This window comes from Vigna angularis, chromosome 7 (genome assembly GCF_016808095.1).
Source record: "Vigna angularis cultivar LongXiaoDou No.4 chromosome 7, ASM1680809v1, whole genome shotgun sequence".
Classification (NCBI taxonomy): Eukaryota; Viridiplantae; Streptophyta; class Magnoliopsida; order Fabales; family Fabaceae; genus Vigna; species Vigna angularis.
In genome coordinates this window covers 24,802,924-24,820,708 of record NC_068976.1, presented here as the reverse complement: position 1 = coordinate 24,820,708, position 17,785 = coordinate 24,802,924, and the positions used below count along the sequence as shown (strand labels likewise).

General features: G+C 35.7%; 2 protein-coding genes across 3 annotated transcripts; one reads left to right on the top strand and one right to left on the bottom strand.

The window, feature by feature from the left end:
* Positions 1-4,592: 4,592 nt before the first annotated feature.
* On the bottom strand, positions 4,593-6,725 carry LOC108337047 (60S acidic ribosomal protein P0). The gene is made up of 5 exons (XM_017573483.2): positions 6,271-6,725; positions 6,071-6,139; positions 5,616-5,714; positions 4,978-5,370; positions 4,593-4,902 (listed from the first exon to the last, which is right to left on the bottom strand). The coding sequence occupies exons 1-5, from the start codon at positions 6,526-6,528 to the stop codon at positions 4,759-4,761; spliced, it is 963 nt and encodes a 320-aa protein (XP_017428972.1). The 5' UTR covers positions 6,529-6,725; the 3' UTR covers positions 4,593-4,758.
* An 812-nt stretch (positions 6,726-7,537) lies between these two features.
* LOC108336239 (syntaxin-31) lies at positions 7,538-14,720 on the top strand. Of its 2 annotated transcripts, none has more exons than XM_052879835.1 (5): positions 7,538-8,089; positions 10,806-10,954; positions 12,327-12,365; positions 13,733-13,930; positions 14,075-14,208. In XM_052879835.1, exons 1-5 carry the CDS (start codon positions 7,625-7,627, stop codon positions 14,079-14,081), a joined length of 858 nt encoding a protein of 285 aa, XP_052735795.1. In that variant the 5' UTR covers positions 7,538-7,624; the 3' UTR covers positions 14,082-14,208. The 2 variants fall into 2 exon arrangements, with proteins under 2 accessions (XP_052735795.1, XP_017428108.1); XM_017572619.2 differs by having other exon boundaries at positions 7,541-8,089; positions 14,111-14,720.
* Positions 14,721-17,785: the final 3,065 nt, after the last annotated feature.

Genomic DNA, 17,785 nt, shown 5'->3' with positions numbered 1-17,785 from the left:
AATTGTTTGGTCTTTTATCTCAAGGTGCTTTGTTGTCCAGAAAAACCAATTTTTCTTCTTAGCCCAGCCACAATACAAGCTTCAAAAAGTCCTTGTGATGTAACTTGCTTGTTAATGTGTTTGACATTGTTGAAACGAAAGGCAAAGTTGATTTGTGCAACATTGTGATACTTGAGAGTTAAACACACATCCTTATACACCATTGTACTTGAGTGAAACACTTTCTTTGGTGAGAATTGGTTCCATGCACTCAATGAAAACAACTTGCCATGTTTGTTGATCTATCTTTCACATCTATCTTGTGACTTTTAATTTGTGAGCACCATGGTTGAAGTTTAGCTTGCTAAGGTCATATTATCTCTTGAATGTAATTTCCAAGTTGAGCAAGCATGATTGATTTTGTTTATTTGATTTAAATTGATTCTTGGATTGCTATACCATTGTGATTGAATTGTTTCTTAGGAGAAGTACTTTTGCTTGAGGACAAGCAAAGTTGTAAGTTTGGGGGAGTTGATAATGCTAATTCTTACCATTATCTAAGCATCATTTTAGTAGCAAAATCAACTTCTTTCTAACTTGTAACTTGTTTAATCCTCTTCTTTTGTCTTGTTTTCTAAATAAATGTGGTTTAGGCTACATTTATGTATTATAATCACTAATCCCCTTATTTTGTAGCTAATATTATGCTTAGAAGAACCTCCACCAATGTATAGAGCTTAACCAACCACAAAAGCAAGTAAAACAAAAAGAGAGAATTTTGGAATGCTGTGGCTGAGCGGCACAATTTCTGTGCAGCTGAGCGCCACCCGACCAGACTTGCTGTAGTTGAGCGGCACCGGTTTTGTGCAGCTGAGCTCCAGCTCTCTGGAATGCTGTCGCTGAGGTGCAGCTGAGCGCCAGCTCTCTGGAATGCTGCCGCTGGGGTGCAGCTGAGCGGTGATGCTGTTGATGTGTCAAAATTGCCTATTTATTCAAGTTGTCTCGAAGCATTTGGGGTCTTTGGTTCTTTGAAGGTGCATCTCACTTAGAGGAGAGCTTGGAGGGCTGCTAGGGCTCGTGGGAACACTCCCTTCTTCCTCTTGGGTTCTTCATCTTCTTCCATGGCCATTTTGTAAGCTTAAAGGCTCTCCATGGAAATGGAGAGCCAAACCCATCTTATTGGGGTTAGTTGTAGCCTTTGAATCTTGTGTAATTGTTGAATTATTTGAATATATATATATGTCTTTTCTATCAATTGCTAGTATTCTTGTTTCCGATCTTAAAGCTTGCATGTAATAGGAATGTTCATGACTTGATTTTGGGGTTTCATGGATTATGGGGACGTAAGATGAAACCTTGAACTGAAACAAGAGTCCTTATGGTCATTGATTCTAGGGATGGAAGATGATTCACATGTTGTCTTAAGATCCTAGCTCTTTAATGCAGGTTTGCTTGTTATATTGTCCAAGGGATTGGAGTTTGATAAGGAAAACCTAGGCTCTTTCACCTAAGGGATTAGGGCTAGAGTGTTTTAGTGGATTGACTTTAGTAAATTGATAGAGAGGAGATGAAATTGGTTATACACAAGAGTGCATTGGTGAAAACTAACCTTAACAATATCATTTCATACCATTTCTAGTCTTTTCCATTTTCAAGTGCCTTCAATACCAAAGTACAACCTTGTAATTACTTGTGAATTTATCTTTTTGCACATATTCTTAAATGATGAGTTGTTCTTGAGTCTAGATGAGTTGTTAATCGCACAATTTTCTAGTATTACGAGTCTCTTGGGAAAACGATAATTGGTCTTACCACGGTTTATTACTTGAACGATTCGGTACGCTTGCTGAAATCGCCTAACAAGGTTACACGGGTTGGTCTTAGCCAAGTTAAAAACCGATCAAAAAATATATTGAATAAGAAAAAATAGTTTACCATAAACATCCTGGTCGAGATTTCAAGAATGGGAACACTTCAAAAGATATATGGTCGGGAACTTGTGATGCAATTGCTCCAAAACTTCAATAGATATGAATTCCTCAAGGGTCATCATGGAGGACTCTAAGGTCGATCCAAGCGGGATTTTGTGTCCAATATAAGGGGAACTTAGGCCGATTTTCCTCATTAAAGAATAACTTGCGATCTTGAAGAACACGTCTTTAAAGCCTTTGTAGGAGGTCGTGAAGAGTTGGAACAATTTTCGATTGTTTTCACTTATTGATGACGCTCATTCTTTTTAAGCATTCAGATGGGTGCGGTAATGGTGGAGGAACAAGGCATGGGTAGGATTGATACCCAAAGCCTTACACAAGACACCAAACGCCTGTATTATCGCCCAAGAGTTCAGGTGAAGTTGCATGGAAGCAATGTTCAACTCCTATATAACCTCGGCTTGGAAGTCATGGAATAAGAGGCGCACATACAAGTCTGTAAGGAGGCAAGAGTAGACAAAGACGAAATCCAATTTTAAATTCCCTTTGTCATGACATACTCGTTACATTGGTAGACATGGAGATGCACAGAGTCGTCTCCCACGTCGTCCTTTAAAATGTAGGTTCAACCACCGAGGTCCACCAAATCATTGTTGCACCTGCAGCGGGTGGCAAACTCATGCACCTCATGTGCAGCCCATGCGTACCAAGGGACTTCAGGCATGTTTTGTTCGTCCCTTTCAGTAATTGTATCCACTTGGACTTCTCCAACGTGTCGTCGCTCATTTGCTCTGCAACGTCCTTTCTCAGACCTTGTTCTCCAATTGGACCATCTTCTCTAACCAAACCCTTATTAGCATGTTGAATAAGTGTTGTAATACTATTTATAGACGCCAAACTTCTCTTAGATGACCCCCAACACTCAATGACGACTTGAGTTACAAGGAAGACCCAGACACGTCATCAACGTACCAAGTGCCCTCCCAACCAAAAAATCCTTCTGAAGAAATTTCGATGCCAAACATTATTACCTGTAAAAGAAAGAATTGGATATCGAACGGTGCAAGATGAAAATTAAAGCAAAAATGGTGAAAATGACGGGACTACCTCACTCTTATTTATAGGAATTCTTGAGGACACGTTGCGCTCCTACAACCGTTGGATCCTCAACATCCAACAGTAAAGGATAGACGATGTCTTGCATTCGATGTTAAAGCGAAAAACTCGTTTAGTGAGGCAAAGACCCTTCAGCCCTAATGGTTATATTTCTAACTTAATCGTCATATTTTTAAAGACGAACCGAACAAATATAACAACTGAATGAGGCATCACTGCAATTCACGAAGCAACACAATCTCCCATCACCAACATATTGACAATCCATTTTCGCTTGTTAAATTTGTCCAAATACAACGCTTGGGAGGTCTGTATAGTGTATATACATCAATCGGTAAATACCGACCAGACTATCCCAAATCAATCGTCCGAACTAAAAGTAAACCGATCGATATCGATAAGAATTAACTAATAAGCCAACTAAGCTTAAACAGGTTAATAATCAAATTTAACAAAATTAAACTATAATTAGACCAACCATAATAAATAACCCATATAAAAATCTACAAATATGAAACTTTTTACAACACATTTACTGTAACATGCTAAATTGATTGAATACCTAATTAACTTAAATATTAAATATTGAAATATCTTTAATATATACCTGATCTAAGGATTAAATTGTAAATAACATGTTGAAATAGGTTTTAATAACTACCGATGGAAGTGAAATTTCTTAGGAGTTTATATCTCTTAATATGAAACATAATCTTCTAATTGAAAGGAGTGTATTCTCTTAAAATTTATTCTCCAGTAAAAGAAGGTAAAAGAAAGTCATAAAAGTGAAATCTTACTTTATTTCTACTCTAACAAAATTAAAAAGAACCCAACAATTTTACTCTGAAATTTCATCTATTGTTTGTAAAAATAATTTATTTCGAGATTTTATTTGAGTTTTTAATATGCAATTCTTAGAAAATCATTTTAACTAACCTACATAATTCTTTTAAATGACGTAATAATTCCTTTAAACATGTTCTATTTTGGTTTTGGATAAAAAACTTCAACAATTTTTTAAAGAAATTGAAATACAAGATAGTAAACATCAGCACGGTTCTCCATTCAATTGGCATTGTATGACTACAAGATTAAAAAATGATTTAAATGTTGAGTTACAAGTTAAAGTTTCAACGACCAAAATAAATTAGCGTAAGTTTTTTTAGAAAAGTTCGTAATATAAAATTATGTAAAGTGACAAAAAATATTCAAAATAAATGAAATATAATACAGATTAAATTGTTTAACAAGGTCACTATATCGTGATACGAAACGTTGGTGCACATATAATTTAACAATCATCATCATTTAACTTCGACACATATCACACTTAAACTATCTTTGTTCAAATTCACAATCACATTATCCGTTTGGCTAAGAATAAGAAACGTAACTTCCTATTTTTTATAAAAGAACAGCAACTTATGAAATTTATCAGCCCGGGGATTCTAGCGTTAAATCATTCGATATGAAATTTATCAGTCAGTGACTTATGAAAACTAAATATCCAACAATAAATTGCATTTTCTAAAGTTAACTATTTTGCAGAGCAAAGGAACACTAATGTTTAAGTGTTATAACTTGGCAAATTTAAATTAGAAAACTAGTCAGAATATAACATGAATAGGAAAAACGGCGAAACAATACAACACCTAAAACCAAAAACAGGTTCAGCAATTCAAACATCAAAAAAGAAAAAACTTGAAAAGCAACCTCAATAAGCATTCATAATTTAGTCAAACAAACTGAAACCCATGTCATCATCAGATTCTTCAGCTGGCTCTTCCTTCTTTTCCTCTTCCTTTGCTGCTGCAGCTGGAGCACCAGAATCAGCAGCAGGAGCAGCAACAGCAGCTACTGCAAATTTGCTTGGGTCCTGCATTTAGAATAAAAACTCGTAATAAATAAGATGGGGAGACAACCTACACAGTCAAAACGTAAAAAATATTACCTTGAGATACTCCTTGACCTTGTCTGCCTCAGGGAAAGAATAATCTATCTCAACAGCAACAGATAGAACATTCTTGTAGGCGTTCACAAACATATGTGGTGCAGCTGCAAGGGTTGGGAATGAGATAGCCAATGAAAGAGAAGTAGCGATCGAAACACCAGCAACAAACTTCTCAATGAGGTCATCCTCGGTAAGATCAAGGACCTCAGGGCTAAACACAGAGCCATTATCATAAACAGAAAGGACCACAAGCCCATATGAGAAGGGCCTTATGCCAAGCTTGGCAAGCAATGCAGCTTCGGAAGATCCAACCTTTTCTCCCTTCCTAATGAGTTCCACAGGGGTAATGATTTCCACAGTACCCTTGTTAATCTTGGTCGGAATGTTAAGGACCTAAATAGAACACACGCAAATATACAATCCAAATAAATAATAATAATTTAAGAACTACTTATTATGTTTCAGAAAACAGAAATTCATAATTGATTAGAGCAATTTTTAAAAACACTTTAAAATGGTATTATTTCTCAGTTTCTAAATAAAGAGCATCCTAAAAATTTGGTTTATTACTACTAGAGTTTTAACACTTTAGCCCCTCGTTTTTCACTATAGAGATTAGATTTTAAGAAATAACTAACCTGGAAGAAAGAGGTCTGAGATGGATCGAGACCAGTGTTGCCAGGAGGAACAACGACATCAATTGGTGCAACCAAACCAACACGTGCAGGTGCTCCAACCTGTTGAAGGAACAATGTTTGAACGAACATTCAATTAAAGGGAAATACAAACACTAGACATCAGTTGCAAAAATAGAAAATTGAAACTAATACTTGTAAAACAAGAAACCAGCAAAATGTAACTCCCCTATCCTTAACAGCTCGAAAAAAGAGTTTTAAACAAAAATTTCACCAAAAAAACATGGAACAAATTGTTCAAAAATACTATAACAACTACTAAAGAGATACATTTACTAAAATGAGTCCACAAATTCTTAAAGCAATGGTAAAGAAGCAACATTACCCAATATACAAAATGTAAAAAAATAAATAAAATAAGAATATAAAATAAAAGAGGATGAAAAATATCACTTTACCTTGTATTTTGCAACCTCCTCACTGACCTCCTTCAAGTCGCCCTTGGTGAAAATCAAACCCACATTGCCCTAATACAACGCAAAACACGTTCTGTCAACCAAGCAATTAAAACACCAAGACTCATTGCTATTAATTGAACAAAACAAGCATATGCAAAACAGTGAAAGCTTAAACAGATTAAGGAGAAAGGGAAACTCACGACAAGGAGAGGGATGAGGCTGAGATACACGTTGTTGCCGGTTTTCTCAGCGTGCATTCTGACGGAGCGCTTCATCATGGTGTTCTTCCCCATGAGGACGACGGAGTCTCCGCGGAGACCCTTGCGAATGTTCTGGAGCTGGTTTGACCCCACGTTGTCGGCGTTGACCACGAGGATTTGACCGTATTCTTCGAGAAGCTGGCACAGCTTCCCATCGTAAGCTATCTTCTTCTCTGCCTTTGTTTGTTTTGGGGCCATTGTTGTTGATGATGACGACGGGGTTGTCTGTGACCGTGAGTTTTGCACGGCAAAATCGAGGGCCAAGACGAAGCTCTGCTCGGTCAAGGCGGACAGCAAAACGGCGCCGTCTCTTTAACCTCTTCTTCTTTGAGGTGTGGTGCGGAAGACTGTGAGGGTAGGGAGCGGAATGGAAGCGAGGAAAAGAAAACCGTAGCATGGGGAGGTTATAAGTAGAGAATTTGGGTTTTTGAGAAACCTAAATCCCACGGTTGTGATTCATTTCATGTAACTAATCGGACGGCTTGAGTTTACAGAGGCCCAATGGGCTTCTAATATAACATTTTTTTTGGGTAGTTTTCAATGGAAAAATATATATATAAAAAAAACAAATCGAATGATAATCATTAACATAGTGTTACAAATACTCTCAAATGCATATTTTAAATAACAATTTTATATGACTAAAATAGAATCAGAACAAAAGTCGGTTTAATCGTAAAAATTAGAAAATAGAAAATATTGGTTTTGGTTTGGATACTTTTGGTAAAAAACAATATGTAAATTTTCTATCTTTAATTTTATGTATCACTCTAAAACAACATGTAAATTTACTATCTTCAATTTTATGGTGGCCAAAAGCCATTACTAGATATTAGGTTTAGGTATACGAAATGACTAAATTTAAATATTATAGAAAATGGAGGACAAAATTCATAAATGTGAATGTATAGGGACTAAAAAGTAAGTTTACCGAGACACATAAGAACTAAAAACATTTTTCTCATAAAAAAAAATATTTTTTCCATAAGAAAAATAATAAAGAAAGATTCTAGACTTTGGTGCAAAAAGTATATACAATCAAATATACATGGAATTTCAAAATATACTTCATTCTTTTCAGAAATTGAATTTTGAAAAAAAAATTCAAAATGTTTTCAAAATATATATTTCGAAAATCACTTTTTTAGAGAGTTAAAATGTTATTTTAAATATTTGTGGGCTGCGGGAAGAAATTGTGGGGTGCAGAAAGTGAAAGGCTTAAGTTAGTTGGGGCGTCCCCTGAAATGAAATCCTTCATGAGATCTTGGAATTGGAACGAACGTACGTGTCTCCGATGGCTTCCTCTTACCGTGACCGCACCTCGGAGTTCCGGTTACTGTCGGAGACTCTGAAGAAGATCGAAGGAGGGACCTCACCTTCGGTTCAACCCGAGATTGCTTCTTCCACCTCTCACGATTCCTATTCAAGATCTGAATTCAACCGAAAGGCCTCACGAATCGGGTTGGGGATAAATGAAACCTCACAGAAGGTGGCGAGGCTCGCGCAGCTGGCGAGGAGGTCGTCCATGTTCAACGATCCGGCCGTGGAGATTCAGGAGCTGACTGTGCTGATTAAGAACGAGATCACGGCGCTCAATTCGGCTCTCTCCGATTTGCAAGCCATTCAGAACATGGACATGGCTGATGGAAGTTACTCGCAGGATAGGATTGTGCATTCAACCGCGGTTTGTGATGACTTGAAGAGCAAACTTATGGGAGCCACGAAGCATCTTCAAGATGTCTTAACTGCTAGGACAGAGGTTAGTCAATTCACACTTTTGATTTTTGTTTATTTTCATGAATGCATGACTCAACGTTTTGCTCATTGGAAAATTAGTTTTAGAACTGGCAGAATTGGTAATAAACAGTTTCTTGTGTTTAGAGGAAAATGATATGATGGATGTGATGCCACTGCTAGTCTCTTAATCGAATATTGTAAGTGTATAGAAAGGTTATTATACTTACAGCAGCAGAATGATAGTTTAATCCTTTTGGGATTGGAAAATGTTAGGTTGAACTAGAATGGGGAAGGTGCTGATTGTATAGGCTAAGTTGGCAACTGAGTTTCGTTTTATCCGTGGTAAGTATGAAACACCCTTTTATATTCTTACCGCAGCAGCGGTTGCTACCTACTTGGGTAGTCCAGCACTCAAGTTAGTAAGCTTCCGACAAAGTATTGGCAGAAAGTCTCTTCTGCATTTCAGCTATTTAAAAGCATTGGGGACAAAAATTAGACGAGGCTGGGTCAGTTGATGTTATCAACCAACTACGCTTGTGATCTCCTTACTGTTTTATAGTCACGCCAGGGTGCTCATACTAACAGCATGCTGGCATTTATTGAAATAGCGGCAAGAAATGTAGTTCTCTTATAAGAGTCAGGCTGTAAGTGGCCTAACCTTGGTAGAATTAACCTTTCACATGGGCATTTCCTGCCTTGTGTGAATGTAGAGCAATTTAGCCCCCCAGGACTCGTGGCACTTGACAGTGACTGACATCCAGCAAGGCTTCTGTGGCCACTGACATCCAGGTATCACATTTCAAGTTCTTAAGTTTGCTGTTCCTTGGTTGAGCCAAAGTTCTAAAAACAACAACTTTTGCAACTTTCTCAGCAGCAGTAAAAACAGCAGCTTTTGCTACTTTCTCAGCCGCAGTAAAAACAACAGCTTTTGCAACTTTTTCAGCAGCAGTCACACTAATGTCTCCATCATAGTTTTCGTCATTGTCTTCCTCTCCACATATATTTTCTTCTCTCCTATCCTGCCCTCTAATTCTTGCAAAACCATCAACACTCAAAACAGCAGCTTCCGTTTCTCTTTTCTTCTCACTATTGGTTGAACTTTCTCCTCCATACGAGGGTTTCTTGGCTTTCTTGATGTCTAGCAGACTATCTTGCACAACATCCTTACCTGTTTCTCCCTCTTTCTTTCCTTTCATGACAAATTTCTCTCTTCTTTCTAAGCCCTTTATGTGAATCTTGATTTCTTGCAGCATTTCTTTCATTTCTTGCATATTTCTTCTCCCTTTTGCTAGCTCCCTTTTCTGTTCGTTGGCTCACCTCTTCACAGAATCCATCCTTCCCTCCAGGGCATTTATTCTTCCATCCACCCTTCCCTCCAAAGCCTTCATTTTTCCTTCCATCATGCTTCTCTCCCAGTGATCCAGCACTCCTCTCCTAAGGATATCCAGCACTCCCCTCCCAAGCAGATCCGGCAAGTCGGACCACCAGGAAACAGAACTGTATTATTATTGTAACCAAAAAATACAAGAATAGGATAGCACTCCCTCTTCCAAGGGTTTCCCCTTCACAAACAGCCAAAGCTCAATCTACAAGATTATCCAAAAGTACCCTGACACAAGACCTCCCTGCCTTCTTACAAAGGCTTCCCTAACCAACTGACAACTAATTCTTAATCTGTTTCCTTCTATTCTGCACACATTATATCCTAACACTCTCAAAAGAATTTTTCTCTAAAGTTTCACTTTTTGTCAATAATCAACTATTATAAATGATAATCAATTATTGTCGCAACGTTTCTCAAAAGAAAATTTCTCAATAATAATCGATTATCACAGTGGTTTTTCTCGAAAATCACTTTTCACTGAGATAATCAATTATCCTAATCTGGTGTGTTATTTCAAATATAAGACTATCAGGATTTCAATGCTATGATGTTTGGGTTCTACCTTTTGACTTATGACTTTCTACACTTACTATCTTAGATGACATACATAGATTACATGGCTTCAACAACCAAAATTAAAAGACTTTAAAATAACTCATGAATCCAACCATTCTTTAAGTCTTCAATACTTCTCCATGAATTATCATTAAGTCTTCCACACTTCTCCATAAGTCATCATTATCAAAACTCTTCATTGAAGCAAGATGTCCATCTTCTTTAGTCAAGAGCCTGTCTACTGCCTTGTGTCTTATTTGATTGCCTGTATTGTGTGGTGTATTTGGGCTTCTTAAATTATCATATGACTTACTATATTTTTTTGTCCCTTGTAATTTAGTATTCTTAAACCCATGCCTATGCACGAGACCATGTTTACTTGTGGGCCTTTTCGGTTAGTAAATATATATTATATTAAAAGAAATTTAGATGTTGAAAAAAGAAATAATAAATATTTTTAAGAATACATACAAATTACAAATGTTTGACACGGTAGAAAAATATAAATGTTAGACCGTGCAGAAAAATGTAAAGAGTAAACTTTCTAAAAATACAAAAGATAGACAATGCATGCAAATGTAGAATAAACTCTATAAAAATGCAAAGATTAGACATGTAGAAAAATGTAGAACATCTAAAAATACAAAGGATAGAATATGAAAAAAATGTAGAGTTGACTAATAATACTTATTAGTCAAAATCATTTAACCTCGTTCATTCTGAAACTAATACTTAAGAAAAAACAATAAAAATTATTTAACCTTGTAATTAATATTGTGCATGTGCATGTATGCTCCAGAATATCAAGGCTCACGAGAGCAGGAAGCAGATTTTTTCCAAGAATGCATCAAGGGAGAACCCTTTCCAGCATCAACCAAAGCCAGCTACTGAGCCGCCTCCTTGGTCAAATTCATCGAATGCATATGACAATCTGCAACAAGAATCGGTGTGAGTAATTTTTCTTTCCTTAACAAGTTAAAGTTCAACATTTATCATTATGCAAGACATCAATAATTGTTCCCAACTTCCATAATTTAAAATAAAATTAGGGAATTTGGCTCATGTGGGAGCTACCGGTTATTGTGCTTCTGTAAAAGTTGGGAGTTGGCTACTGTTGTATCCAAATTTCAAAATATAAGAGTTTCGTACTCTTGAACAATCTTGTCATATTTTGCATGCTGATAGGTGCTGAGATGAGTCATGGATTTCTCAGTCTGACAATTTATTGTTTAATAATATTATACATTTTGAGATGGTTTATATTTCATATTTCAGCTGAATTATCAATTTGTATAGCAATATTTATTTGCCAACTAAATCATGAAATTTTGTAGCAGAAAGAGAAAGTCTAACAACTTTGATACTGTTAGGAAAATGCTTCAGGACTGAAACATGTCTACATTCAGAATTTGTTATTTTTAGTTGTTATTGCTTTCCTAGTTTTAAGGAGTCAATTTTAGTTGATTTGTTATCCCTATTTTCATGGCTTATTTCTAGAACCATGTTGTTAGTGGGAAGTTATTCTTAAGTTTTATAAATTGTAATGTTTCTGTTTAAATAAGATTATCAGATCTTCATCTGCTCTTCCTTAAGCAAATTCTGTTTTTATTAAAATATTCCAACAGATACTTTTCTTGATTAGATAACTAATAGGAACAGTGATAGCTTGATCAGATAAGTAATAGGAACAATGATAGCTGAGAGAAGAAGAACAATATATTCCAAATTTAAATAGGTGATCCCGGCTCCCTTTGCTGAGAAAATTGAAAGTCAGACTCAACATTTGAGTCCTAATAATGCAAGGCCAGGGCCAGGGTATTCTATTTAAAAATTCCAGTATGAACATGCTAATTGCATAAACCAAAAGTTCTGAACTGTGCTTTAAACAATTGGAGATAATTATGTTCACTAGCCATTTTCTGAACTTCCTTTCAGTATGTTGCCTCAGTAAATATAAGCCAAACCTGTTGGAACATTCTTAAAATATCTTAACTTCATAATTGTTTCCATTTCCCACTTAAAATGTTTTAGGGCATCATTGGAATGTAATTGTTACAAGTTTTGGCATTTTACATGTGTGGCCTAAAATGAGCTGTGGTATGATAAACACAATTTTCTGTTTAATGATGATACTTATAAATTATAGTGTTGTTGGACTGTGTAATTTATTTATTTATCTTTCAGAAGTCACTTCTGAAACCCATCCCAATTTGGAAATAGTTAATACTGGGTGGGTTTGTATATATTTAATGAAAAAAAATGATAGACCACTGAAAGTTTAATTCCTGAAAAATGATATATATTTATATATCTTATGCAGATTACCATCAAATGGAGCTCCTGTTAGCAATCAACTAAGGTTTGTCTAAATTCCCTTTTAAAGCTATAAGATCAAATATCATCTTTTACATTTCTATATAGCATGGTTTTATGTAAACTGAAAAATAGAAAAATGTCCTTAAACTATAACTTCATGTAAAAACAAGTGGCCGTCAATTGGTTGTCATGGATTATAAATCTCCAATTGTGTTTATTGTTGAATTCTTGGCGTATTTATGTGATGATGGGCATTGGGTCCAAGGCATTCACTAAGCTTTCCACTACAACCACCCCCAAATACACTAGGGAATAGCTTGCAACTTTGGTCCCATTTCACAGCTAACCTGATAATGCTCGTCGTTTGGGGATAACTATTTAGGTTCCCACGACAGGGGAGGCTCTGTCAAAGAGGCATGGAATGTGTTTCTTTTCGGGTCCAAACTTGATTAAACACCCTTCTCTCTCTAGGTAGACTTGACAGGTCTTGTCTGTGCTGTATAAATAAATGAATTAAACTTCTAGCTCAACAAGAATAATAATTTGTTTGGAAGTTACTTTTATTAGTTTATTTTATTTTATGTGGTTCATGTATTCGCAGTATTCAATTGTAAACTTAAAAATGCTTATTTTCTGTACACTGTCTCTTGAATCCACAAATCATCTGATTGATGATTGTGGTAAGTTTACCATTGAAGTCACTTAAATACAATGAGTATTTAAATGTCAGGGTTGTCTTTTGTTTTATTTTTTATTTCTGAATGCAAGGTTTTTGTATCTTACATTGATTGAGTTTAATTTGACAGACATCTTGCCACCTGCTATGAGTAATTTACTTGCCAGTATTCCCTTGTAGCTTTCCTAAACAAAATATAATAACATCTGTTTAAAGCTTTGATTATCTTTGATGTTTTAATGTTGGCCATTTATAATTTGCTTTACATAGATTGAATGGGCATTTACCGAAACGCCACAAAGACAATCATTTGATGCGGCCATTCAATTTGGAACTTGTTACAACCTCAATTCTTCTCCTAGCACCTAACCAAGCTTCCCACACCTTCCTTTCTTTTTTATCTCTCGGATTTTGGAAAACAATTGTTTCTATTTATGCATCAATTTCAAGAAAACAATAATTACTCCTTTGATAATTATACTCGTATTTTTCATCTTCTTTTTAATTTATTATGAAGTATAAGATATAAAAGCTTATTGTTATTTTATAAGGATCAAGAATATTTAATAAATTCATGGTTTCTACATAAAAATCTTAAAAGACAGATGAAAAGGACGGAATAGAGAAATATTTGGTAAATTTTTACACTTTGATTCTTTAGATATATCTATCATGCCTAGGATGTACTTATTTTCTAACTTAAGATACAAAATTTGGTTAAATTGCTGATACAGACGAAGGTTGGCAGTGGACAACACTCCAACTCAGCAAATGGAAATGTCTATGGTGCAGCAGGTTGTTCCTCGGCAAGAAAACTACACTCAAAGTAGGTCAACTGCTCTGCACAATGTGGAGTCTACCATCACAGAACTTAGTGGGATTTTCTCGCATTTGGCTACAATGGTTGCCCATCAAGGGGAGCTTGCTATCAGGTTTCCTCCTTTAACATAAATGTTTGACACCTAGGTTACTATAGTGCACTGATTTTTTCCATCAACTTATGGTTTTGGCGCGTGTTAAAAAATTAAATTACAATATAATTGTATGCAAAGGTGTTGATGTTCATGTTCTTTTAGCAATTAGCATTAAATCTGCCAAACTTGCACGGGCAGGATTGATGACAACATGGATGAGTCATTGGCGAATGTTGAAGGAGCTCACAGCTCTTTATTGAGGCATCTCAACCGAATATCATCAAATAGGTGGCTTCTAATAAAGATATTTGCCGTTCTGATACTTTTCCTCTTGATCTTCATATTCTTTGTGGCCTAATATACTTACATGTGCTAATCATGGAAGTTTTACTTCACGGCTTGGGTTTGTCTTCGTTCTTCCGTGGAGACAAAATAACAACAGCAGCAAAGTGTGCGGATGTATTCTATTTGCATGTAAATAGAGCTCCGTTATCTGTAAACTTTTTTCATTCCCATATTCTTTGATGTTATTATAGGTGTTATTAAAATTTCGTTCCTCGTGGACGCCCCAAATTAAGCAGATTGAGTAAGAAATATACGAGTGTTTGGCAACTGATGTAAGATTCGCAATAATTTTTTTTTTAAAGTGAGGGATTTTATAAGATGCAATTAAGAGGGAGAAAGAAAATATCCCGTTTCTAGATACCGTATAGGACGAGTTATGGTAGCATACCAGAAGTCTTTGTTCAATTACCTGACAATGTAAACCCTTTGATATTGTAATATCATAATTGATTTTGTTCTTAAAGTTTTATGTGCCAGATAGAATTATACTTTATTAAACTTATTTTTTCATTATTCTTTGGCATATACCAAAGATTTTCAAAATGTTTCAGGATAACTTTGATATTATTTGTGAAGTTTGCAGTATAGTTTTTGTTCTTGTATGTACTAAATTTTTTGGTTTGCCTGTTTTGAATCCATTTCGGGTACTTGTGGGTTAAAGACGGATTCTTTCTTCAACTATTTAATATTTCAAAGTGGTGTTCGTGTAATGTTTACTCTCTTGCTTTTTGTTACAGCAGTCTTTTACTCTTCACGGATAATGCACTAATTTTCACATGAGGATGTTTTTCTTTACGTAGATATGGATGCCGCCAAACTCAAAAAGCAGGTTATGTTAAATGTTGGGTGGGAATCCACTAACTCATTCTGCAGCTATTGCTAAGAATCTCCTTTTTCATGCCAGATTTTTAAGTGGGTTTAACTAGTTCTGTATTTTGCCGCCACCTGTCTAGTCTGGTCAAAGATATTACGTGATAAAAAGGCAAAGAAAATAAGGATTTGAAAGTGTAGTCAGATTGAGGTGAGGTCCTGAGTTCTGACTGTTGATATTCAAAGAAAATTGAGTGGGTCACTGATTCGCACTCAAGCATCCTCGAGTAACAGTAAGCATGCAAAAGGCAAAAATTTGAAGTCAATCTTACCTAGCCCAAGTTGAAAAGATTTGGCAGACCATGAGAATCTCCCTCTCTTTCTAGCATCTGAATTCATGTCCTTATAAATTCCACTTTGATCACAATAGTAGAGATAAAAAGATAGGAAAGTAGTCCCAAGCTTAGCCTAAGCATTTTGCTGACATGCAGAGATCGACAAGGGGACTTAAAGGTGATAGCACGTGTACATGGCCGCTCTTAAGTTTTCGTTTTGCTTTGATACGTTCCATCATAATCTGTTACGATATCAGGCGCATTTCACTTTAAAAGGCCACGCACAGGTTCAAGGTATACAAGTTTCAAAACTTTCATTTTCTTATATAAAGCACTTCCAATACACATCAACTCATATGGCTTTTTCCCTCAAGTCTAATAAAGTTGACTAAAATTCTTCATATATGATGATATATTATATTGGAAAAATTTTAGGGTAACTATCATTACGTGTAACGTGTTGCCTGAGTATTATTATTTCGTGTAGAATGAATCTATATACAACAAGTAGTGGTTATGGAATAATACTGGAATGCAGGGTCACTGTTGAACTGTTATTAAATCGTTGATATATTATTTTATTCAATAAAATCTTCAAGTATGATTATAGACTTGTGAGTGAAAAAATTATAAAGGTGCATATGATAGAAGTATTGATCCAAAAGTACAAGTAAAATGTTTGCCTTGGAGCAAGGACTGATGTTGATTATACCCGTCAAGAAAACTTCATATTCTTCATCGCTTTCTCTGTTTCTTTTCTCGTCCCTTATGCTTCTAACTTTTGGTACACCTCTGCATCTAACTTTATGCGCAGCACATTATTTACTAATTTACTTGAGGACAAGGACGCTACATGCTGTGCTTAACTACCTATAATAGATGATGTGATCCCTGAATAGTCAACAGGTGTGTGCTTTAGTGTATGGTCCAATTTCCAGGTGAAAAAAAAGCACAGTGTATGATCGAATTTTCGGGTGAAAAAGAAAAGGTGCAGTTAGGCCCTCCTTGGTCATTCACTCTCAACAAAGGCTCCCACAATATTTCAAGGGGAGAGAGAGATTTTGGGCAATACTATTTGATTGATCTTCTTTGAGATCATGAAAAACATTTGGTTAAATTCGCTTCAGTCCTTCTAAAGTTGCTCTTAGTCTCAGTGTTAAGTAAAGAACCGTAGAAACCACTTTTACTTTGGCAATTTGAAAGTGGTTTGTGCTTTGAGTTATTCTATCTCTCAATAATAACAAACAACTAGCTTCACATCAGAGTGATTAATAATTTTGATTTACCACTGGTACTTAAATTTCCGCTCACATCTTGTAAGCAAAGATAAATGTGAATTTTTTAGAATGATTTGATTTTTCACAGCTCTTTGTTGTCCCCTCAATCAATTCTGGCCTGAGTTGAGTGGCATGATGGCAACAAGCAGTGGCTAAAAATTCATGCCTTTGTTCCAATGATAAGATTAATATCTGGTGATGGGTGTCCATCAATTAGGCCTAGGAGTCTAATTCAGCGGAATCTTCCTTGAAAACCTAGAGAGATATAGCCTTGGGCAGTGCTTGAAAGTGATGCCTGTTAGATCCCCACTATAAAGCAGAGTAGAAGACACATGAGAATATGGGTTAGGAAGATAAAAGGCCAACCCCTCACATATTATTGTGGCCAAAGTAGAAAAAAAGTTGCCATAATTCATAGGAATTGCAGTGCAGGGGAAGCATGCATGGAGTAAAAGTGTGAAACAACTGATTGTGGTGGGATTTCAAGTGGGAATTGACCCTGAACTTGCTGTGTTATGACTCTTTATTATTTGATGGAATTTGCCTACTTTGTGTTTCACATGCATGTCAAATTTGACGTAACCGTTCCTTGATTTTGGTGCTACCATACAACAATAATAATAATGCTGCACCAAGAAGGAAAAAATGGCTTCATGATGTTGCCCTGTATAGCAATTAGAAAGAATAGCTGTTTTTTAATGGTTTAGACCTAATCCCGTAAGTAAAAAGTCACTCACTCTACTCTAGTAGTATCATGAATCATTATGACAATCATTTTCTTAAGAGACGTGAAACTGTACCTGAACCCAATTTCATCAACTTCCCTCATGACCCGACCCGACCTTCATGATCCACATTTTTGTGTACATTAAACTGCCCTCATTTCTAAGGTGCATGTGGAATATTTGTTTATGTATTGAATCACAATGTTAATGTATTAAAACCAGATAATTAGTAGGCAATCTAGTAGTAAGACTCTAATAATTTGTACTGCTGAATAGTATTATAGTTTGGTTTGGTACTACTATTTTATCAAAGGAATAAAAAACCTATATAAAAGAGGACCAAGATTTCAAACATTTAAACAGTGACATTATTCTTATTCT

What these genes read in the sequence shown, in the direction of transcription:
- LOC108336239 (XM_017572619.2), top strand. Translation starts at nt 7,625, where the DNA reads ATGGCTTCCTCTTACCGTGACCGCACCTCGGAGTTCCGGTTACTGTCG. An exon ending in AATCTGCAACAAGAATCGGT is followed by an intron (nt 10,955 to 12,326) that starts GTGAGTAATTTT and finishes TATCTTATGCAG; the next exon opens with ATTACCATCAAATGGAGCTC. An exon ending in CAAGGGGAGCTTGCTATCAG is followed by an intron (nt 13,931 to 14,110) that starts GTTTCCTCCTTT and finishes TTGCACGGGCAG; the next exon opens with GATTGATGACAACATGGATG.
- LOC108337047 (XM_017573483.2), bottom strand. Translation starts at nt 6,528, where the DNA reads ATGGCCCCAAAACAAACAAAGGCAGAGAAGAAGATAGCTTACGATGGG. An exon ending in GCCTCATCCCTCTCCTTGTC is followed by an intron (nt 6,140 to 6,270) that starts GTGAGTTTCCCT and finishes GCGTTGTATTAG; the next exon opens with GGCAATGTGGGTTTGATTTT. An exon ending in CTCAGACCTCTTTCTTCCAG is followed by an intron (nt 5,371 to 5,615) that starts GTTAGTTATTTC and finishes TGTTCTATTTAG; the next exon opens with GTCCTTAACATTCCGACCAA.